This window comes from Lygodium microphyllum, chromosome 6, assembly GCF_053477565.2.
Source record: "Lygodium microphyllum isolate KBCC chromosome 6, Lygodium_microphyllum_v1.1.10, whole genome shotgun sequence".
NCBI classification, from domain to species: Eukaryota; Viridiplantae; Streptophyta; class Polypodiopsida; order Schizaeales; family Lygodiaceae; genus Lygodium; species Lygodium microphyllum.
In genome coordinates, this window is record NC_141140.1 from 114,011,674 (window position 1) to 114,037,248 (window position 25,575).

Genomic DNA, 25,575 nt, shown 5'->3' on the forward strand with positions numbered 1-25,575 from the left:
AGTGGATACACTGAAGATCTCTCATCCTCTTCTACTCTAATCCAAGAAGAGAGCACGTTAAAGAAACCTATACTATTCTAACAATCCAATAGAAGTCATATCTCTACTCTCGTCCCTACTTCGTCTACTAGAGAGAAAGAGAGAGAGAGAGAGAGAGAGATCATACCTATTCTCTCACTCTTGCTCTATACTAGCGAAAGAGCTACTATTGTTCTTATCCTTACTTGCCAAGGTGAGAGAGAGATATGTGTTTCTCTCAATGAAGCAAGAAGAACCATTAACAAGGCCTAGATCATCGAATCCTGCAATAACCATCATCATCATCGAGAGTCTTACACCTCTACTAGCCGGTATTATTGCCACGTTCTTCTTCTTCTACAAATCATATTTCCCTCATGGCCCCGAAAAGAAGGAATTCAAAATCGGAAATCGCGAGTGGCGGTACTAACATGGAACTAACAGATAGAGTTGCAAGCATGGGAGTCACTAACGAATTCAAGAGTGTGGATAACAACCCTTTACTAATCACAATACCATAGGTTTTTCTAAAAATTTATGTCTAAATTCAATAGGAATAAGATAAGTCTCTTAAGAAATATTGCGATCTTAGGGCATTCACTTGGTAAATTGTTAGAACATATTATAGGCTAGAAACTATTAGGGAAACTATGAAAACCTAGAACTCAATAGAAATCATGATGAATTTTCCAATACGAATTTTTTAGGAATAAAACCCTGAAGAAATTAGTCAAGGATATGGTTTTTATCTAGAAGCTTTGGTAGAAGATTTTAAAGACCAGAAATATCTCAAGTTGAAGAAATTGACTTAAGGTCAAAAAACTTGGGTTACAAGAATGTCATCATAAACCTTAAACTGAGAAGTTAGAGACCCCAAAATCTAGATACGAGCTTATTGAATGAAGTTCAAAGGTCGATTGTGTAACGTGTCCGCTTGTATCTTTAGGACACGTCTTAGCAGTCCACCAGAAAGGATGTCTAGAAAGATCCACCCGGCACTCCCATGGAATGTTATGGGGTTTGCAATCTAAGGCTTTCCACGTCTGCCACGTAGTGGAAGTATTCCGACTGTTCCCACTTAGGATCGACCTGAATTAGGGTTTCCCTTATTGGTCATTTCCTAACGGCAACTAGCGTCAGACCCAAGCGAACTACTTTACGGAGAAACGCCAGGTCCGAAGCGAATTCACGCTGCACTTGGTTCAAGGAGAATGGGAAACGAGAGGGATGCAAATCTCAACCTCTCTGCCATAAGGCATAGTCCCATTCCATTCCCCTAAAACAGCGTAAAACGGGATCAATCATAACTCTAGGTCAACTCTTTTGTTGTTCGTGTTCTTTGACGATCTTCTTGCTGTCCATCGTGATTTCAGAAAATTTTCCGGCCAATTGGGACCACCCATCCATAGGCCCATCCTCTGCACTTTCCTCAGGTTGTTTTAGTTATTTAATTACCTAACACATTAGTTGGACATGTAACAACCGGCTTCTTTAATTAGCCCGTTAGGCACTGGTTCTTTCACGTAATCATATCACTTGACATAGGAAAACAATATCAGAAAAGTTCCTTATTAACAGGTTATCATATTTATCTTTGAAATACAAAAAGTCCAGCCCGTAGGCTTATCCACAATCCGCTCGAAGGCTATCCAGCAATCCACAGGCGTGTAGACTAGTATGCGGGCCTCGAGATCCAATCTCGAGTCACGTTAGCCTCTTGTGCAGGGACCGGAAGGCGAGGGATTTACGGCCAGAGCCCCACTGGCACCCAAGCATCCTCCTACTCCAAGCAGTGCTCAACGGAGAGATCTCTCGTGGCGAGTTCGGTCCACTTCCCCACCGCAGTGGGTCAGGCACGCAGTCAAGGATAACTGAAGCTGCCTCTCCCTTCAGGCCTTCAACCTGAAGTATAGATATCCATTTATCTTTTAATTCATTGATCAAACAAAGCTTAACAGTGCTCTAAAATCTGTAGCAAGCACAAACATTTCCATTGATCGTTTTTGTTGGCAAACTGCTAAGGAATGAATCCTTCCTTTCAATTGCATCCAACACTCGATCTGGGATAACTTGCAACTTGGCAAGATCCCTTATATCCTGGGTTAGGGCGTACCCTATTAACCCGACTTGGTCAAACCTTAAGTTCATAGGTTATTTCAGTTTATCGGCTGGTCTATTGCTTCCAAGCAATCTTCTTTACTCAAGAAAGATACTAAATTAGGATGATTATTCATCCTCTTGCAAGATAACTTGCGTAAGGACCTGCCAACCTCATTGCGAGAATTGGCCATTCCCTTGTGATCCAATCACAAGATCATATGACTCTGCACTTGTTGCGCAAGTGTCGCATCGAACTATGAGACTATTCTTCTCATTAAATGGAGTCACGAAACAATCTATTTCTGATTACATTAGGCTGACATCGTCAGTCCTAGAGTTCCAAGTTCCATCTCGTAAGATTCTTAGGGACAAACCCTAGTTCACTTTCCAATTACATTTAATTGTCCCTACATTCAGTGAATGTGGGTAAGTATTTAAGGTATAGGAGTTTCACTTTTAGCAATACGTACGATTAGGTCACGTATTAATTCCTAGTGAATTTATTGGAATTTAACTCATTCTAAACGAGTACTCCGGGGTTGAGGTGTTTAGGTTTTATGCCAATTTGTTTAACTCTTGAAGATAGTTACGTTATCATTTCATAAACACATGACTCATTGTCTACGCATAAATTGATTTTTCAACCTTAACTTATCGATTAAGTCTGTAGGTTAGGTTAAATCAACTAATCTTCCTATAACTTGCGAACAAAATTCATGCTAAACAAGCAACCTTCTACTTGATAATTTATGTAGTTGACAAACGATAATTGCCTAGTGTTATGCATCGTAAGAATCATTTCATGCCTTGCACTTTCCTAAGGATTCCTAGCACTTTCCATGATGATTGAATTTGCGAAGAGGATATGGGTTAATAATGCGATATCCAGTTTATATTTCCATGTTTAAATGAGGTATACTATTTTAATTCTGTTCTATAACAATGGACATTAATCTAATTTTAATTCATTGCAGTGCATAAAGCTTACTAGAAATGCATTTATGCGGCCTTTATTTTGCTTGTTTTATTAAAAATATTAATGACTAAATTCCTCTGTCATGAGCTAGTTTTTCTAAAGCATTTAAAATGAAAAATGCATCCTATTTCCAACAACTATTCTTTGCACGATTGAGTTATAACGATACCAGTGTGGAGGACAACCAGAGGAAGGCAGTGATCACTACAGTTGAAAATGAAGAGACTCACAGTTCTTCACCAGACAAAAAATTCTTTGAAGGTGGAACAACAAGAAGAATATGCTGACCATTGTGATTATAATGATGATTCAGTCCTGATCATTATGATGATAAAGATGATTCAGTTGCAGAGATCTTCACCCAATTGGAGTCTGCCCTATAGGCCTGTAAATACATCATGAAAACTAAAAAAAGCCTGCTGGTGTCCAAAAATCCATGCTATCTATCAAGAAAATGAGCACATGCTGTCCTGAGTATATGCTATCTTTCAACCGGTATGTACAGTGCAATTATAGTAGCACCAAGCGCAGCAGCTAAACCAATTCCCTTACACTGATGCCAACCATTGCCTGGGCCTACAATAGTAATGGTTGCAGCAACAAATTCTGAGCATATGCAGGCAGTTCGCTACCTAAAACACGCAGCTATTGCATTCTGTAATGATGAGTAAGCATAAGCTTCTATTAGCGATCATGACTGAGTTAACTCATTGATTTCTACTACACTGTCCTATAGACAGAGCATTTTGCAGTGGTTCTGGAAAACGGATCAATCTGCAGTCATTTTTGATGTTGCCCTTACTAGGGTGTTTCTGCATAGCTTTCCACAATAGGTCTACCTCCTACTATCTCCACCCTTTTTTTTCTCCAGCATTGAGCGTACTGAAAGGCAGCTTGCCTTCCTCATGTCCATCTGATTCTATCTTTCACTTTGCAATCGATGAACCATTGGAAATGGAGGAAGACGTTTTCAGCCCGAGGACATGCTTCACAATCTTTGCCCCCTCCTGCAATAGGAATTGCAGTACTTTGATGTGCAATTACATTAATTTTACCACACAATGCATCAAAAATTGCTATGATTCAGTCTTTGACAGCACTGATTGCATCACTTTCACCTGTCATTCACAATCTGATCAAACGCTGGGTAAATATAATCAGCAAACTTTATCTCTGCTATTGCTCTATTGCCCATTGCAGCCAATCCAATGCCAAAAGCAATAATTCCATCTTCGCCAAAGACGTAAGACCTCCACAGTTAAACTGGTTCCCCTTTGCCTTTTAGCTCTTAAGAAAGATGTCAAATTGCAACAGTCTGCACCCAACATCGAGCAACCTCCCTCCATTTTCTTCTGGTTCTTTCTCTATGGCCATCTCAACATCATCTTTTACTGGTCAGACGTTCATCGTCGGCTTCTCACAGCCACTTCGTCATCGACGTCACCACATTCTGGCTCTTTGCTGGCACGTCGTCGTCTTGTCGTTGTAACTGTCATCCAGCTTCCGCACTACCTTAGTCCTGCGACGTCTATCTCTTTCCTCTTTTTCCTTCCGGACCAGAAAAGTCGCTTCCTCCACTCCTTTCGTTCATTGCTTTTTCTTCCCCAATCGGACAGCTCTATTTTTACTGCACGGTGGCCAAATTTTCTCCATGTCATCCCAGTTGGTAACAATACCATGCTCAATGGGATACTTTAAAGTCAATATTCCTCGTTTAGATTGAGCTTCATCACTAACATAAGCATCCCATACCAACCATAACACGAGTGTGCCATGGTTGGCCTACAATACTTGGAAATATAGCTTGAGGAGCATCATCTACTTTTTTGGCTTTGCATAGTCTAAGAGTAACCATACCCTCAGTGAGACTATCTGGAAGCATTTCTACTTTCTGCATTCTATTATACATTTCCAATGCATCATCAAATCTTTGTGCCTTGAGGAGAAAGTCTATAACACGATTGTACGTGAAGCTAGCACGCTCACAACCTAGATCACTCATGCGATCAAACAGTTGCAAAGCCTCCTGAATGTGTTCTTGTTGGGTATATCCTCCAATCAAAGAGCTCCATGTCACAACATCTCAATTGGATAGTGTATCAAAAATAACATGTGCATCTGGTAGGTTTCTATACTTGGCATACATGCCAACTAGAGCATTACAGATAAGCTCCTCTTGCTCCAAACCCTCTTCACTATACTGCCCACGCAGAACAAAAGTATAAACACAACTAAATATGTACAAAGTATCAAATCCCACACACACAACTTTTGGGTGGATTTCACACCTCGGATGCGCAGCAATACGACAGCGTGCCAGCGGGCATACGCACAATCTTTGGCAAGCTCCAGCAAGGAGCTTGCCCACCATACTAATCCCCTCTTCCTCCAGCTCGACAATCAGCTGGAGGAGAGGGAAAATAAAAAATTTTGCTTTTATCTAATTAAAAAAAATTATCCCTATGTCTTATAGAAGTAGTTCACGTGTGGGGAAAAAAAATCAGAACGTTACAGATTGCTACGAGATTAATCATCACTTGAAAGTTGTATGATTGCTTGAAGTCATAACTACTTGAAGACATCAATCTTGTTTGTGATTTTCTAGATTAGATCTTGATTTAATTAAGTATTGGAACTGATAAGAATTGAGTATCCCTATACCTCCCCCAAGGATAGTTGTTGAATCCCCATACTAAGTGGGGATGTTTTTACTGCCACCGAAGCATGGACCGACTCCGATGGCGAGAGATCTCCTAGCAGGGATCATATTAAGTAGGAGATGGATAGGGTGCCAAGGAGTAGGCTCTTTCTAGTAAATCCTTTACGCACCTAGGAACTACTTGGTCCCCTGTATGGCCCGAGTTCTATTTGGGACACCTAAAAACACTAGCTATAGGTGGATTTGATCTTGATGATGTGCAGATGCATTGGAAACAAACAACTATGCATAAATGAATTTTTTTATTAATAAAGTTGTTTTATATGTTTCATGTAATGTGGTAGGTAATTAGATAACTAAGAAACTTCATAGAGGGAAGTGAGTGAATGGATTCCTGATGAATCCAGTCCTATGGTAGGGTGGTCTCGGTTAGCCGAGAGCTTTTCCCAAAAACAAACACTAGGAAGGACTGATTTACCGACATACCTAGGGTTTAGTCTTAGAAACAAGTTGTAAATTATCTTAAGGGAAAGGTGCCGTAGTTGTGCTAGAGCATTGCTAGGGATTTCATAAATCCTTGGTTTGCCTACTGGAAAAAAGTATTGTAATCCATAAGATATGCTCGACAAAGACTTGTATACCTATGACTCTAAACTTTGGCAAAGGAGGGATGAAATAGATTCTTGAGGATATTTTTGTGCAGACCTCTTATGTGGCTGGAGGTGATGCTTCTGCCTCTGGTATGCAGATGGAGAGGAGACCATAGAGTAAGCAACAACTATGGACTTTTTCTTGGATATATCACATAGGGGTAAATTGCTACAATGAGAGTTGTCTAGTGGGGGGTAGAGCATAAGGAAAGAGACAAGATGGGATGCACCAATAAATACTTACTCTTTCTATTACTTGGAGAAGAACAAGGGGACTCATGTACTTGTTGAAGAGAAGAGAAGGTAGGATGATTATGCTCCATGTATATCTAAAAGGGCTAGAGGGGGTGAGTTTGCTACTCTCCCTCCTAAATCAGTTCTTGAGAGGGTTATAGATGATGCGTAGAGAAAAGAGAAGAAGTAGGATGTGCAACCCAAGAAACGACTTAACTGTAAATTATTTTTAGATATTGAGAATGCTATTGACCTCAAGAGAGTGCTTGAAGGCTAGATTTTAAGTACTAAAGTGGAGTTCAATCTAGACAAAATCTTGAGAATAGCCAAGATGGAATTCCAACAACCTGTAAATCGCACCGCATATTTCTTGACCTGCGATCGTGATTGGTAGTACAAACTGCCACAGATGAAGAAGCTTTACAAATCATGACTTCACCATTAGATCCTTAGAAGCTTCTGAGGATCTAACGCTACCTTTTCAAGGAATGCATCCACTTCCATGTCGCCAATTTGTCGATGTTGCAGTCCATGGTTTTGATACTTGCAAGCCTCACTAATATCGCTAACAATGGCTCTCTCTTAAATATTCCCTGTTGTTTCTGTCCACAATCCATCATTAAGCCAAATTTATCTAATCAGCTTTCCCTCCCCCCCCACCAGATAGGCTGCCTTTGGATCCATTTTATCCGCCTTAAATGCTTGACAAGGGCATGGAGCCATGCCTACTAGGATGGCTAGGAAGCTTATATCATGTTGTAGTCCTGTCAACTCTAGAGGTTGAAGCTTATGCATAAATGAATGAAGAGGGAGATTTGGATTGATTACACCTCCATTCCTTAAACTTGCTTGCGATTATTTCAGCCTTCTAATACCAGTCTTGCATTCAATTACTCCCTTCCCTCGACGATGTCGAAGGGTTTTCGAAAGCAAAGTCACGACCGCAGAGGTCCTTGAGAAATTCCAAGATAGAAGATCAATCAAGCAAATAAGCAAGATGAGAAAATGATGTCAAGTCTCTGTTTTGATTTCTGTCAATAACTGAAGACAAATAGAAAGCCAAATTAGCTTACAATGGCAACCTCCACAATGTTCATGTTTACATTCGAACAACTCTTCAAAAGACTGATGAGACAAGTAGCTTTCTAGCTTAACAACTCCCTCTTTTACATCAGAAGAGCTGAACTCTGTTGTGACAACATGATCTTTTGATTCAGACAGGTAATTATTGTCTATGTTCAAATCCACAGCTTCAGTAGCTTTTGAGAATTCTGAACCCAATCTAAGACAACAATTCTGTATGTCTCAGCCCTCAGAATAGCAGCAGCAGCAATAAAGGACAAGTACGGAGGATCCTCAGAGGTGTATACAAGAGGTTTAGGCAACAGTTTTGGTGCAGATCAAAATAATGCCGAGTACTGTAAAGGATTCATACGAAATCCAATAACATAGGACAAAAATCAAGGATCTCTTTACTGAATAACAAACTACTCAATTTGACATCATAACAGATACATTCAAATCATTCCTGCATCATCTATCTTTCTTGAGTATCATCTGATTCATCACTGCCTCACTTTGTTGTCCTTTCATACCTTTGAAAAGTTCTGAACCCTTTCAAAGACCATCATGCCATCTGCAGTCTCTCAATTTTCTTCTCTTACATCTTCTGCTATCAACCCCAGTATTTAAGTGCAGTCTGATCATAAGCTCTTGCTGCTTTCTCACATTCATCATAAACACCTAAATAAACTTGTTTGGTCTTTCAAGCCTTCCCGAATCTCTCACACAGATAAGCACGGTAGTGTCTGTACCAGCAATGCCTTCATGGACGAATGCAGGTCAGCAGCCCCTATAGAAAATCTTCCTTGCGACGGAGGGAACCTCAGTGCTATATGAAGTACACTCTTACAAGCAAGATGCGAAGGTTTACGCAGGTCATAATGTCTCAGTATCGAGCAGAACTCTCCTTGCTCTTAACATGATTCGAGTAAGAATTTCAAGTGGAAGAGTCGAGCATGACTTCCACGGTAACCTGCCCGCACAGAGCCCCCATTCAGTCACAGACTCCAGGTCCAGAATGCTGTTAGAGAAGATAATGCACCAATAGTTGTATCCGTACTCCAATCATCTGAGATTCCATCATGAGCCTCGTTTGTGAGGAGAGGGAGCTTTGCTGTTGATTAGGCAACACTACGCACCAACTATGCTTCCAGTAGCAGTGGAAGAGTGATGACTACTGCTCGTGGGAGGATGTGAACTGCATCCTTAGTGCTCCAACTGGTCATGCTTTTATCAATCGCCGCATATGTTCGTAAGACTTAGCCAATGAATGTTGGATGGCAATCATGGCAGGGAGGGTAACTCTTCAAAAGACCAAGTCTTCTTCCCCCTTCTCGTCGTCTTCTCTTCCTCGTCCCTATCACAGTCGTCTCCTCCTTCCTCTGTGCCAAAATCAGGCTCCTTTTTTATTTCGAGCCCCTTTTTCCCCTCCAGAAAAGCGGCCCCCTCAGAAAAGCAGTAGATACATACCATCACCAATCGTGCCCACAAACAGACCCCCTTCTAAACCTGATTTATTAATATCAGCATGTACTTCTCTGCCTCTTTCTACAGCTCCCCTCACACCACACACTTTCAAGGAGAGAACAAATGTGACAGCACATCTGGAGAAACTCCTTCTAGTTGCATCTTCTTCAGACAGTTCACCACTTCCTCTCCAAACCCATGTTTAGCATAGCCTGCTACTAGTGCATTCAAAGAAACTGTATTTCGATCTGGAAGGGCTTCAAACACCTTATGAGCTCCTGTTAAGCAAGCCAGCTTTGATGTACATATCCACCAGCGTACTGCCCACATGAAGGACTCTCTCCAGCCCCTTAGTAACTACCTCAATATGTAATATCTGGCCTGTTTTTATATCACCAAAGGAAGCACAAGCTTTCACAGTACAAGCAAATGTGATAGCATCAGCAGCAGCAGACATGCCTTCCTGTTGCATTTGATGATAAAAATTCAGGATCTCCTCGCCAAGATCAAGTTCAGAAAATCCTGAAATAAGAACATTCCATGTGACTCCATCTCAAACTAACAATTGATCAAACACTTGCCATGCATCTGCTAGAAACCCACATTTCATATACATATCCATGATTGTGTTGCCTACATTGGCATCCCTCTCAAGCCCCCTTTTGATTAGTTTGGAGTGCATGCCTTGGTCCATTTCTGAATCTCCTAAGATGCCACAAGTCTTCAAATTCCAAACATATATGCCAGAATCAGGGCACATGCCTCTCAGCCACATCAGCTGGAAATAATTCCTTGCTTCCTCATCAAGCCCAAGTTCAATGTACCTTGCCATCAATGAAGCCCATGAAATTGTGTCTTGAACTTGCAGACCATCAAAAACTTTGTGTGCTTCTGCTACAAAGCTGCATTTGTTATACATATCAACTAGAGTGTTTCCCACATAATTCTCTGTTTCCAATCCCCTTCTCGTTATTTCGGCATGCACACTATGGCCTGTATGTAAAGCTCTTGCTGTGCCACACGCTTTTGAGCTGCAAACGAAAGTCACAGAATCAGGAGATGTGCCTTCCAGCTACATTTGCTGAAAACACCTCTGTACTTCCTTATTAAGGCCACGATTTGCATATCCTGCAATGATTGCATTCCATAATACTACATTTGAATTTACCAGCTCATTGAACACTTCATATGCTTCAGCAGGTTCTCCATGTTTGGAGTACATATCAATGAGTGCATTTCCTACTTCTACATCAAAACCGGATTCTGTCCTAATTATCTGATCAGGTATCATTCTACCATGCCTTACGGCCCCAATGTTATTACAAGCTTTTAGAACACATGTCAATATGAACTTGTTTGGCACAGGGCCCTCATGCTGCATAATATCATACTAATGGAGAGCCTTCTCTCCCTATATTGCCCACGCAGAACAAAAATGTAAACACAACAACTAAATATGTACAAAGTAACAAATGTCACACACACAACTTTTTGGTGGATTCCATACCTCGGATGCGCAGCAGTACGACATCCACCCCCTCTGATCCTGCGCATCCTCCAGATGGGCCAACTACCCATGATCATTATCCTCAAGATCCATGAACAAATCAATCTCTTCATTGTGTATTTCCGGTATTTCAACAAGATTATCTATCATATCATTTGTCTCTTCGACTGGAGTTTCTTCTCGTTGCTCTTCTCTTGAAAAATCTTCCAATGCATAATCCTCATCATCTCTTTTCTTGAAAATCTTGATTCTTTTTCCCGCAATAGGCACTCTAAGCACTGTCCCATCCAATTCTGTCAGCTCATATGTTGCATTTTCACAGACATGTCTGACTATGTACGGCCCAAACCATCTTTTCACCATCTTCCGAAGTGCAGTATGCTGATTTTCAAGGCTGCTATCAAAGACTAATACCCAATCTCCCTCTTCTATTGCTCTAGGCCGCAAGCGATGCCTGCTGTCAAACCTGTCCTTATTTCTTAGTCTAGCAACCTTCAACCTGTCAATAGCTAGCTGAATATCCTCTGGTCTTCTCTCCAACTGTCGGATCCAAAGAGCTAAGAGCTCCTCTCTCGTCAAATCCTCCTGCCAAGGTAAAACTGACAAAGTCAAAGCACAAGTCTCAGTCGGCATAACCGGTTTCTAACCATACATCAACTCTGCGGGCATATATCCTGTGGTAACACTGTGAGTCGTACGATCAGCCCACAAAGCAAATGGTAGAACTCTCGGCCATTCTACAATCTGTCCTTTGCATGCTTTGGCTAATGCTTTCACTTTCAGCGGATGCCCTCTTTCACTCTTCCCATTTCCCTTTGGATTGTATGCTGTGGTTAGAGCCAACTTGATTCCTAGTTGACAGAAAAACTCCCTAGCTTCATCTACATCCAGTTCACCGCGATCTGCAGTGATCTTACCCACACAGCCATACCTACAGAAAATTTCTTCCAATAAGAACTTACACACTGCACTAGTGGTCTTCGTTCTCAAAGGTCTGCCCTCAACATGATTGGTAAGATCCTCTCTAGCCAAAACAATATATCTCATCTGCCATAGACCCATAGGCATAGTAAGCAAGTCAACTACCAACTTATAATGAATGCATAGTGGATAGGTCGGATGAAGCCCATCTCAATGACGCACTACCGAATACATCTGGTAGTCTCTGCAAGTCTCTACAAAATGAGAAACATCTCTATACATGCCTTTCCACCAATATTTCTCCTTTATTTTCTCATAAGTAGCCCACACTCCTCTACGACCAGCCCAAGGACTCTCATGAAACTTCCTCATCACCTGTAACTGTGTCTCTTTACCCCAGACAACCCGCAAGGGTAATCCACCTCTTTTCTTCGGGTGCTTCCAAAGAAATCCATCCTTGAGAAAATAACCATAGGCTTTTCTTCTGATCTTCTTGAACTCTTCATCTGTCCATTCATCTCTTTTGCTTAGTGTACTAAGGTACTTGCCAATCTGCAACCAATCTCCAACATAGAGTTCTTCTATGAAAGCCACAATATCATAGCATGGCAAACATGATCAACCATAGCGGCTGAAATTTCTGCATCATCCTCTTCTGCAAGTAGTGTCTCTCATCATCATATCTGGCTCTAGACAGCATATCTGTCATTGGATTATCCTTCCCTGCTATGTGTCTAAATTCTAGATTTAATGACTTGATGTATGCGATCCATCTCAACATAGCTATATCCGAAGTAGAGCAACTCGTAATCATACCTATTAATGGCAAGCAATCTGTCTCTACAACAACTGAGGCTCCAGTAAAGTACTCCTTGTCACATTTGAGAGCCGTAACAATCCCCAGTAACTCCCTCTTGATTTGCAAATATCTCCTCTGTCTCTCGTTTAGGACTTTCGCCCCAAATCGAATAGCGTATCTGTTTCCATCTGCATCATCTTGACCCACACCCCAACTTATGCCAATTGGACTAGTGACAACTATCAATACAATAGGCCTTCCGCAATTATAATCCGCTTTCCTAAGAGTAGGAGCAATCTACAATAACTTCTTTAATTTCCGCATGGCTCTAGTGTGGCTCTCATCTCAATAAAATTTCTGCCCCTTTCGAAGCAGCTGATATAAGCAATCTGCTATGTGTGCAAAATGCAGTATCCAAATCATGTAAAATACACAAACTCCAATGAATCTCCATACCTCTGAAGTGGTAGAACAATACTCCGTAATCTTGCCTATAGCATCCACCTTTTTAGGTGAAGGTTTCCTGCCATAATACCCACACATATGTCCAACAATGACAACCTCATTCACTCCAAAAAGAGATTTTTGCCCTGATAGTGTCAAGTTCACTTCTTCTAACCTGGCCAAAAATCTTCTTACAAGCTGAAATATGATCAGCCACAAAATATCCGCATCCTTGCTCATTTAGACTCTCATTGTTCTCTTCTTCTACACACCCCTTAATGGGCACATCATCCAAAAAAGGCATGGTAAGCTGAGGTATGTAATCACAAAGGACCTTATGCATGGCATTCATCATATGCGCAACATAATTAGTGGCAGCTTGAGGCAAGGTACACATCCTGACAAGCCCAATAGGAGTTCTCATAGTGGTTATGTCCCTGCTTTCCAAATCCAGCTGAAACTGATCATATCCCGAATACAAATCACCTAAAGAATAGATGGCACGTCCAGCAAATGCTTCTACAAACTCATCCACAATTGGACCTATACCAACATTCCTGATAGTAACTCTGTTTATTGGCTGCATGTCCTGTATAAATCGGAGAGTACCATTCTTCTTTCGAACCGTAAACCATCTATTTGAGTATGGTGCAGATGACGGCTCTAGGATTCCCATCCTGATTTTCTCATTCAACAAGTTAATTAGCTTTGGCAGGTGTGCCTTAAGCACTGGAATAGGTCGGAGGTTCCATGGAATATGAGGAATAGTAAAGATCACCATAGGAGCAACAATATCCGGGTTCACACATCCAATCTCATGTGGGAAAAAAGCAAACCCCCTTCCATGTCGCTCAAGCATCTCTTAAAAGCATTTCTTCTCTATGGGTAGCAAGAAATCACCATTTCCAATTTTTAATTCAGCAAGAGTCTCTGCTGAAAATTTATGGCCTATATGCTCTGGATTCCTCAAAATTGGCTGTTTGGCAGCCCTTTCTATTTGCTGATCATTGTTAGGTGGAAGCGGTATAGCTACCGGCTTCACCTTCTTATCCACAGTCTTGTATTTCGTGTCAACCCTGGCTTCATTATGATCCTCTGCATTACTCAAATCTTGTTGTAAATCAGCAATTCTGCACTCTAGTGGCTGAATATCCTCAGCCCTCTGCTCTATGGACTGCATAGAAACAGCCCTAAACTTTGGATGCTGAAATATTTCAGCAGTAAACTCTGTTGGCTGAAAGTTTTCAGCCCTCTGTGTCTCTGTAGTCTGATCATAATCAGCCAGAAACTATGTTTGCTAAATTTCTTCAGCACTCAACACTTTTCGCTGAGTCACCTCAGCCTCTGACTCTATTTATGACACAAAATCTGCAATTTCATTAAACATGTCCAGGGATTGCACTAATACATCACTGTGACAACTCTGCATATCAGTTTTCAGCATATTTTCCATCTTTGTCATCGTATCTGTACAAATCATACTATCATACATCCCATCTATATGCTCATCATCCTCTAAAATACCTGCATTTTTCAAATTTTTCTCCTCCCTGCATATGTACTGCCTGGCAGCTCTAGGCAACTTAGAAGTCTTCTAATAACTCATTGAACTGTTTGGCTGAAATTCCAACAAAACTGGAGGAGAAAACACTACTGCCAGGAGGCAAGAACTCCAATCTCCTCTACTCTATACCACCGTCGTCTCGCGAAACAGCGGTACCTAATGAAAACCCGAATCCCTCACAGTGGGCAAAGGTGCATCTCTAAGAGTATCCCTGTTTCTAACATGGTTCACACACACAATCATAAACTGAACTGCTCTCATACCATCTTTACTGCGAATCCGTGCATAAGAAGATCCATCATCCATTACTTTTGTTTCCATGTGCATCTCTGTGATGAATGGCTGTCCAAGAGTTATGGGATAAGAGCATGAATCCTGCACAAAGAAATGGAAATCCTCCTCTACATCTCCAATAGAAACCCTGACACTGGGGCAGTCAACATACAAATCACCTGTAGTGTTGTTGGCGGCTCTCATACGCCACCCATGCTCTGCATCCATAGGCCATCTATTACATTCATAAACTCCACGAACTATGAGATTAATCTCTGAACCATGATCCACCAAAGCAACATAAGGCACATGTTTCTCTCCAACTTTTACCATTGTTTCTGTAGTTTCCCTAGCCCAATGACTCCATGAAAAATGACTATGCGGTACTAAGATAGGCTCATCAGTTTCAACATAATGCATAGGCTGAACCCTCTTCTCTGTCTATGGAAAAACAAAAGCATTCTCAACCATAACCTCGTCCTCATCCTCATCCAACTCCCCAATCAAAACTCCTTGTGTATCAGTAGTAGGCAATGCATGTCTTTTCCTCTTGAGAACTTCTTGGAACTGATCTTGAAACTCTATTTTCGAGATGCCCAAAACCTCAGAAATAGTAGAAGTCACCTCACTGCCAAGTATCTTGTCATTAAAGATTTTCTTCATGTCCGTAGATGTCTCAATATCAGACATCAATCTAAACCTTGGCTTCTTTCTCTCTCTAGGCTCTTGCCTCTTTTCTTTCTTTTGAGCATCTTCCATCTGTCGTTCCGGCCCTGGCCTCAAAGACGGTCCTGCAGTAGGTGGAGTAACAAACTCACCCCCTCTAGTCTTTTTAGCTGCATTTGGATTTTCTTTATCCCTCTTACGCTTCTCCTCAACAAGTACATCTGCTCCCTGAGACTTAGCCAAGTAGGCATAAATAGTGTACCTGTCAACAGGCGAATCCCAACCTGTCTCAGATCTGATGCTAGAACCTATCTACTGAATTTTTCCCTTGTTTGCCGTCTCCATAGCATAAGTCCATAATGCTGACTGATTCTCTGATTCTTTCTCAATCTGGACTCCATATGCAGAAGCATCTCCTCTAGCTGCCACATAAGAAGTACGCCCAGCCATGTCATCCACTAATTTCTTCATTCCACCTTTCCCAAAATTGGTAGCAAGCGGAGCTCCTGTTTCAGTCAACCAGATCTTACCATCTTGTCCCCAAAATACCAAATTCTTCCTCCTTGCATCTTGAAAAGATTCACAATCCCTGCAATGCTGATGGTCCGTACTATCTGATGGGACCTAAAACGGGACGGCACTGGCTCATGCACTAGCCAGACCTCTATCATGCGCTCAACAACCCCACGGCCTTGCGGCCAGGAGCGTAGATGACACATACATCATCTTCCTAAACATCTTGCGTTTGTATCACGTCTCGTAGTCCAACTCTAACCCAATTAACACTCCTCAGAGGGAGTCCTAGCACATTGCCAAATAGCACGAAGTACAGACATAGGAGGTCCTCCCACGGCTGACTGCCGCTACCTCACTGCGACTCTCCTACATCTTGGGGATTGGCCCCTCAATGCATCGCTCAACATTTATAACACATACGAACACAAACTTTTCTCTTTTATGATTCGCGTATTTCCAGGAGATATACCATTCTTCCTCACTTTACTTTCCCCTTAGACCCAATGCCTAGCCTACAGCTTGAACAACCTTACTCACTCAACGTTGGTCATGATCCTCTAGAAAGCAAGTGTCATGCATCCAGGAGGTATTGTCTGATACCTTTTATCATTCATACTTCATGCAAATTGTGAATGCCCATGTGCTCAAACAAAGAAAAATCAGCATTGGTGCATATGTGGAAAACAATTTTTTCAATGATTTTGACTATTGCTCGTAGACGGCGTTGCATGAACCTAGCACCGAGAAAACCTCGTGCTACTAGGTTCTTAATTTTTAATTATCGCCGAACCTAAATGGTATGCATAAAAACAAGCAAGCTTTTCATCATTTCATTCAGTATTTAAACACTTTTTATACATTCTACCCCCTCACCCGTTTAGGTTGTGCATGGTGCATAGGTTTAGGGTTCATTTTCCAAATTTTTATTGCATAAAAAGCCATAAAAACTCACTAAAGCATAAAGGTAGGGCTGAACTGAGGCTAAACCTCATACTTCAGACCCCCCATACATCCACAAACATGGTTCTTATTTTTCCTTAATTTTCGGCACTCAAAATCCATTTTTCCTCTATTTTTTTCCATTTTTTCTATTTTTCTTGTATTTTTTCCAATATTAAATGACTGAAAATACAAAATGAGTTGTGGGCTATGGCCCTTAGGTTCATTTGCAGCAAAAACACAAGTTTAATTGGTGTGTTTTATTATATTTTTCATTTATATCTCAAAAACACCCAATTTCCCCATATTTTGTGTATTTTACGGGTTTTATACTATTAATTTCATCCACAACACTTATGATTTTCTGATTTTTTGATTTCAAACAGTTGGAAGACATTGCAAACAACATTATAATGCATAAGCATCCCATGGGAACAAGTATTCATGAAGCAATCTTGCATAAAACATCAATTTCCTTTGTAAAAATGAGATTACCGTTCTTTGCGGGTTGCGTTTTTTTATTTGTCATATCTTGGGACTGATTTCCAGCCACAATTAATGCTCATGACAATCCACAATCAGCAATCTTTCTTCCTCTTGAACCACGGAGCAATCCGGTCTTCATTGGGGACAAGCATCCGTCATCCATTCTTCTTCTTCTTCTTCACCACATGAATCTGCCTTTAGGGGAGAGAGAGAGAGAAGAGAGAAAGACTGAAATTAGAATTCTTCACAGAGACCACCATTTCTCGGGTGAGAGGCGGCGATATGATTGGCATCTAGGAGGGAAGCAAGGGCAATGATCAGTGATGTGGGTTGTTTGCAGGCTGGAGGTTGCCTCCTCCCATCCATGGCGTGAATTTCGGCGCCCTCTGTTGGCGCCTTCTTCTCCTCTCTCTCCATGATTTTTTCATGTGGCTTTTGGTTGGGGGGTTAAAATGTCCCCAAAGGGCACCCGCCCTTTGGTCCATGTTGTGGCCACCCTTTCAAATCTTGACCATTTCTTGGCTCCTTCCCCGTCTGAACTCCGAATTGAGCTCTGAAAAATCCTAGGCGTCCGGCTCGACATCTTGCATTGGCCAGTAACTCTTGTCAACCTGCATGACAGTCTGAAAAATTATGAAAAATCAACAAATGTCACTCAAGCGCCTTTAAAGCACTTTGGCGCTTAAAATCGTCCTAGATCGAGCCACCGCCTTCGACGTTGAATATTTTTCCCTTGATATTCATAATTTTTAGCTATTTTTAAGCACTTCTTAGCACCAAAATTCCGCTCTCACTATCACACCAAATACATCTTCGATCTCTCCTAGGTGCACTAGGAGCACTTCTAGGTGCAGTAGGAGCACTAGAAGAAATAGTAGGCACGGTCAAAGCAAACTACTATTTCAATTTTCCCACCAATTCTGCTTTAACTGGCTCCAGTGTCAAATCCGTTATGCCTTTGATTATGTCATCAAGAGAGGAAGGCACCGACGAAGCGGATGGTTTTGGAGCAAAAGGAGCCGGCATCGGTCTTGGAACAGGAGGAACAGGAGGAGTAGAAACAGTAGGCACTGGCATAGGCCAAGAAACTGGCTGAGGAAGAGAAGAAATAACAGGGATAGAAGCAGGCATAGGAGCAGAAGACGGAGTCGGTGTCATAGATCCATTCTGTAGGTGGGTCTTCCATATCCTCCTCTTGGTCAAAGTCGAGACTGCATCCTGGGCATCTTGCCAATCCATTTTAAGACTTATAGGCTTCGTGCGATCTTCAAGAAGCTCTCCTAATTCTTCCTAAAGAGCACGATCTACAGCTTGCAAGAAAAGCTCAACTTTCTCAACATCCAATGCTCTTTGTTCAATGGCATCAAGTTGACTATACCTCTCTTCAAATTCTCGTATCAACTCTGAAGCAACTAGACCTTTGTTTGGCATGTAGACCCACTCTCGGAATGACCGTCGTGTAGCCATCCCAAAGTCCTCAGGGAAATACTCTTCTTTCAGGGCCTTCTTAAAATCTTGCCAATGCGAATTTTGAAGAAAAAGATCAGTCACTTTTGCCCTCAAGGCGGGTGTGACAAGACGAAGGAAATACTTACTCATAAGTCTTGCTGGTACTCCAAAAAATCTCATCTTGATCTCATACGTCTTCAAATAAGCCGAAACATTACGGCCATCAAACAGCTTCTTCTCATTCTCAACTGCTTCAATCGCCTTAGTCGCGCTGATTGCATTCTCCTGCTCCGAATATAGTTGCATTTGCTGAGACAACTGTTGTTGATGCAACTGCTGCTACTGCTGCATATACAATTGTGTCTCCTGATTTTGAAGTTGCATATAGATAGACATATTCTGCAAAATCTGCTTTAAATCATCCGTTGAAGTACTTGAAGCAGTAGTCAATGATGGAGCTGAAGTAGAGGACAAAGTAGGAATTGTAGAAGAGGCTGAAATGGATGCTGAAGTATCTCCCATCCTGAAACTTATGCGACGCTTTCATGTCAGGTTCACCAAAGATGTTGAAGGGTTTTCGAAAGCAAAGTCGTGACCGTAAAGGTCCTTGAGAAATTCCAAGATAGAAGATCAATCAAGCGAATAAGCAAGATGAGAAAATGATGTCAAGTCTCTGTTTTGAATTCTGTCAAAAACTGAAGATGAATAGAAAGCCAAATTAGCTTATAGTGGCAACCTCCACAATGTTCATGTTTACATTCCAACAACTCTTCAAAAAACTGATGAGACAAGTAGCTTTCTAGCTTAACAACTCCCTCTTTTACATCAGAAGAGCTGAACTCTGTTGTGACAACATGATCTTTTGATTCAGACAGGTAATTATTGTCTATGTTCAAATCCACAGCTTCATGTAGCTTCTGAGAATTTTGAACCCAATCTAAGACAACAATTCTGTATGTCTCAGCCCTCAGAATAGTTGCAGCACCAATAAAGGACAAGTACGGAGGATCCTCAGAGGTGTATACAAGAGGTTTAGGGAATAGTTTTGGTGCAGCTCAAAATAATGCCGAGTACTGTAAAGGATTCATACGAAATTCAATAACATAGGACAAAAATCAAGGATCTCTTTACTGAATAACAAACTACTCAATTTGACATCATAACAGATACATTCAAATCATTCCTGCATCATCTATCTTTCTTGAGTATCATCTGATTCATCATTGCCTCACTTTGTTGTCCTTTCATACCTTTGAAAAGTTCTGAACCCTTTCAAAGACCATCAGGCTATCTGCAGTCTCTTAATTTTCTTCTCTTACATCTTCTACTATCGACCCCAGTATTTAAGTGCAGTTTGATCATAAGCTCTTGCTACTTTCTCAGGTTCATCATAAACACCTAAATAAACTTGTTTGGTCTTTCAAGCCTTCCCGAATCTCTCACACAGATAAGCACGGTAGTGTCTGTACCAGCAATGCCTTCATGGATGAATGCAGGTCAGCAGCCCCTATAGAAAATCTTCCTTGCGACGGAGGGAACCTCAGTGCTATATGAAGTACACTCTTACAAGCAAGATGCGAAGGTTTATGCAGATCATAATGTCTGAGTATCGAGTAGAACTCTCCTTGCTCTTAACATGATTCGAGTAAGAATTTCAAGTGGAAGAGTCGAGCATGACTTCCACTGTAACCTGCCAGCACAGAGCCCCCGCCTCAGTCATAGACTCCAGGTCCAGAATGCTGCTAGAGAAGGTAATGCACCAATAGTTGTATCCGTACTCCAATCATCTGAGATTCCATCATGAGCCTCGTTTGTCAGGAGAGGGAGCTTTGCTGTTGATTAGGCAACACTACGCACCAACTATGCTTCCAGTAGCAGTGGAAGAGCGATGACTATTGCTCGTGGGAGGACGTGAACTGCATCCTTAGTGCTCCAACTGGTCATGCTTTTATTAGCCCACATATGTTCGGAAGACTTAGCCAATGAATGTTGGATGGCAATCATGGCAGGGAGGGTAACTCTTCAAAAGACCAGGTCTTCTTCACCCTTCTCGTCGTCTTCTCTTCCTCGTCCCTATCACAGTCGTCTCCTCCTTCCTCTGTGCCAAAAGCAGGCTCCTTTATTATTTCGAGCCCCTTTTTTCCCTCCAGAAAAGCGACCCCCTCAGAAAAGCAGTAGATACATACCATCACCAATCGTGCCCACAAAGAGATCCCCTTTTAAACCTGATTTATTAATATCAGCATGTACATCTCTGCCTCTTTCTATAGCTCCCGTCACACCACACACTTTCAAGGAGAGAACAAATGTGACAGCATCTGGAGAAACTCCTTCTAGTTGCATCTTCTTCACACAGTTCACCACTTCCTCTCCAAACCCATGTTCAGCATAGCCTGCTAATAGTGCATTCAAAGAAACTGTGTTTCGATCTAGAAGGGCTTCAAACACCTTATGAGCTTCTCTAAGCAAGACAGCTTTGCTGTACATATCCACCAGCGTACTGCCCACATGAAGGACTCTCTCCAGCCCCTTAGTAACTACCTCAGTATGTAATATCTGGCCTGTTTTTATATCACCAGAGGAAGCACAAGCTTTCAAGTACAAGCAAATGTGATAGCATCAGCAGCAGCAGACATAGCTTCGTGTTGCATTTGATGATAAAAATTCAGGATCTCCTCGCCAAGATCAAGTTTAGAAAATCCTGAAATAAGAACATTCCATGTGACTCCATCTCAAACTAACAATTGATCAAACACTTGCCATGCATCTGCGAGAAACCCACATTTCATATACATATCCATGATTGTGTTGCCTACATTGGCATCCCTCTCAAGCCCCGTTTCGATTAGTTCAGAGTGCATGCCTTGGTCCATTTCTGAATCTCCTAAGATGCCACAAGCCTTCAAACTGCAAACATATATGCCAGAATCAGGGCACATGCCTCTCAGCCGCATCAGCTGGAAATAATTCCTTGCTTCCTTAGCAAGCCCAAGTTCAATGTACCTTGCCATCAATGAAGCCCATGAAATTGTGTCTTGAACTTGCAGACCATCAAAACTTTGTGTGCTTCTGCTACAGAGCTGCATTTGCTATACATATCAACTAGAGTGTTTCCCACATAATTCTCTATTTCCAATCCCCTTTTCGTTATTTCGGCATGCACACTATGGCCTGTATGTAAAGCTCCTGCTGTGCCACATGCTTTTGAGCTGCAAACGAAAGTCACAGAATCAGGAGATGTGCCTTCCAGCTGCATTTGCTGAAAACACCTCTGTACTTCCTTGTTAAGGCCACGATTTGCATATCCTGCAATGATTGCATTCCACGATACTACATTTGAATTTACTAGCTCATTGAACACTTCATATGCTTCAGCAGGTTCTCCATATTTGGAGTACATATCAATGAGTGCATTTCCTACTTCTACATCAAAATCGGATTTTGTCCTGATTAAATGATCAGGTATCATTCTACCATGCCTTACGGCCCCAATGCTATTACAAGCTTTTAGAACACATGTCAATATGAACTTGTTTGGCACAGGGCCCTCATGCTGCATAATATCATACTAATGGAGAGCCTTCTCTCCCTATACTGCCCACGCAGTACAAAAATGTAAACACAACTAAATATGTACAAAGTAACAAATGTCACACACACAACTTTTTGGTGGATTCTACACCTCGGATGCGCAGCAGTACGACAACGAGCAACTATAATTGTCATGTTGACACAATGGTATGCCATGGGTATTATAGCCACATAATAAATCATGCATCATTCATTGGTTTTGTCATGTTTATCTATCGTAACACTTCTTCATGTGGGGTATTGTTGATGATATTGTTGATACATCAAGAACTCTATTACCACTGAAAGACATTATAATTGGGCAGACTATTTCAATATGAAGGTCACATAGTTAAAGTATAGCTTACACATTATGTACATTGAGAAGCCTAGTATATAAAGGTGGTCATAGTTGACAAATTTTCTCATGTTGAACGAGTACAGAATGTAACGGTGAGTGTAAGCTACTCTAGCTCTAGTCAATGATTTAACATCATTTCCACGTGGAAAATGCCAATGAGGTTTGCCATTTACTTACTTCATTAGGAGATTTCCTGTAACGTGTCCACTAGTATCATCCAGGACACGTCTTAGCAGTCCATCAGAAAGGATGTCTAGAAAGCTCCGCCCGGCACTCCCATGGAATGTTACGGGGTTTGGATCTAGGGCTTTCCGCGTCTGCCACGTAGTGGAAGTATTCCAGCCGTTCCCACTTAGGATCGACCCGAATTAGGGCTTTTCTGATTGGTCATTTCCTAACAGCAACTAGCGTCGGACCCAAGCGAACTACTTTACGCAGAAACACCAGGTCCGAAGCGGATTCACACTGCACTTGGCTCAAGGAGAATGGGAAATGAGAGGGATGCAAAGCTCAACCTCTCTGCCATAAGGCATAGTCCCATTCCCTTCCCCTAAAACAGTGTAAATCGGGTTTAATCATAACTCTAGGTCAACACTTTTGTTGTTCGTGTTCTCTAACGATCCTCCTGCTGTCCATCATGATTTGAGAAAAGTTCCCGGCCAACCAGGACCACCCATCCGTAGGACGGACCTATGGCCTATCCTCCGCACTTTCCTCGGGTTGTTTTAGTTATTTAATTACCTAACACATTAGTTGGACAGGTAACAACCAGCTCTTTAATTAACCCGTTAGGCACTAGTTCCTTCATGTAATCTTATCACTTGATATAGAAAAACAATATCATACAAGTTCCTTATTAACATGTCATCATATTTATCTTTGAAATAGAAAGAGTCCAGCCCGTAGGCTTATCCACAATCCGCCCGAAGGCTATCCAGTAATCCACAGGGATCACTATTCTAAGTTTTCGCCCGTAGACTAGTATGCGGGCCTCGAGATCCAATCCCAATTCACGTTAGCCTCTTGTGCAAGGCGCGGAAGGCAAGGGATTTACGGCCAGAGCCCCCCTTGCACCCAAATGTCCTCCTGTTCGAAGTAGCGCTCAACGGAGAGACCTCTCGCAGTGGGTTCGGTCCACTTTCCCGGCACAGTCAACAACCCCCTTGGTTAGGGTCAGGCAGGCAGTCGGGGGTAACTGAAGCTGCCTCTCCCTTCAGGACTTCAACCTGAAGTATGGATATCCATTTAACTTTTAATTCATTGATCAAACAAAGCCAAAAAGTGCTCTAAAATCTGTAGCAAGCACAAACATTTCCATTGGTCGTTTTTCTTGGCAAACTGCTAAGGAATGAATCCTTCCTTTCGAATGTGTCCAGCACTCGATGCGGGATAACTTGCACTTGGCAAAATCCCCTATATCCTGGGTTAGGGCGTACCCTATTAACCCGACTTGGTCAAACCTTAAGTTTTTCGGTTGGGTCTTTAGTTTTCAAACAATCTTCCTTACTCAAGAAGGATACTAAATTAGGATGATTATTCATTCTCTTGCAAGATAACTTGCGTCAGGACATGCCAACTTCATTGCGAGAGTTTGGCCATTCCCTTGTGATCCAATCACAAGATCATATGACTCTGCACTTGTTGCGGAAGTGCTGCATCGAACTATGAGACTATGGAGTCACGAAACAATCTGTTTCAGGTTCTTTAAGCTGACCTCGTTAGACCTAGGGTTTCCAAGCTTCATCTTTGTAAGATTCTCAGGGACAAACCCTAGTTCCTTTTTCGATTACAATTCACTGTCCCTACATTCAGTGAATGTGGGCAAGTATTTAAGGTATAGACGTTTCTTTAACTTATTCCAACGAGTACTCCGTGGTTTAGGTGTTTTAGGTTTATGCCAATTTGTTTAACTCTAGAAGATAATTTCGAGATTACTTCCACATGATTCGTTGACTATGCGTAAATTGATTTTTTTAACCTTAACTTGTTGGTTTGAGGTTAGGCATAGGTTAGGTTAATTTCAACTAATCTTCCCTTTTCTTTGCGAGCAAAATTCATGCTAAATAAGCAATCTTTTCCTTGCTAATTTATGCAGTTGACAACGATAATTTCGTAAATTTTATGCATCGTAAAAGTCGTTTCATGCTTTGCACTTTCCATGATGATTCATTGCGATATGGGTTAATAATGCGAGATGCAGTTTATACTTCTAGGCTTAACCGAAGTATACTATTTTAATGGATAATAATCTATTCTTATAATTCATTTCAATGCATAAGCTATTTGCTAGAAATGCTTTTACGCTTTCTTTATTTCGCATGTTTCATTAAAAGTATTAACGACTAAGTTCCTTCGTCGTGAGCATCTAGGAAAAAATATATCCTATTTCTAACAATTAACCTTGCATGATTGAATTACAACAATATCAAATAAGAATTAGGAAGGAAAACCTGGGTTTGCGGTAAGATATCCACGTGGATACCGGGAGATGACCCTCCCGCGGCAGCGCCCTGGACTTTCTTCGGAGGCATCGCAATTGCAGTCTTTCGGACGTGGAAGTAGCTTTACACTCCTTTTTGGAATTCCACCGTCCCTTCCTTGCACTTCAATACTCTCCTTCTCTTTTTCAAGTGGGGGAAAAACCAAAGGGTATTTTGAAAAGGGCAAGGAATTTCTAAGGGGTTTAACCAAAGGAGACCCTTTGAGACCTTAGTTCTTCCAAGGGGAAAAAGGGACTTATAAAGGTTTTAAAAAACCTGGGTTAATAAGCCCAAAAGAAGGGGGCTTAAGGGTTAAACACGAGGGGGGGGATGACTCCAATATCCACGAAAAAGGGGCTAAAGGGTTTATAAAAACACGGAGGGGAGCCCAAGGAAAGGGAGCATAAGTGAACTTAAAAATCATGAGGGAGGGG

General features: G+C 41.6%; 2 protein-coding genes across 2 annotated transcripts; both read right to left on the reverse strand.

The window, feature by feature from the left end:
• Positions 1–9,274: 9,274 nt before the first annotated feature.
• LOC148034992 (pentatricopeptide repeat-containing protein At4g18520, chloroplastic-like) lies at positions 9,275–21,741 on the reverse strand. The gene is made up of 8 exons (XM_087680749.1): positions 21,594–21,741; positions 21,333–21,431; positions 20,917–21,291; positions 19,488–19,667; positions 10,258–10,492; positions 9,851–10,197; positions 9,563–9,688; positions 9,275–9,444 (listed from the first exon to the last, which is right to left on the reverse strand). The coding sequence occupies exons 1-8, from the start codon at positions 21,739–21,741 to the stop codon at positions 9,275–9,277; spliced, it is 1,680 nt and encodes a 559-aa protein (XP_087536875.1).
• Positions 21,741–22,289, reverse strand: LOC148034993 (pentatricopeptide repeat-containing protein At4g18520, chloroplastic-like). The gene has a single exon (XM_087680750.1). The coding sequence runs from the start codon at positions 22,287–22,289 to the stop codon at positions 21,741–21,743; it is 549 nt and encodes a 182-aa protein (XP_087536876.1).
• Positions 22,290–25,575: the final 3,286 nt, after the last annotated feature.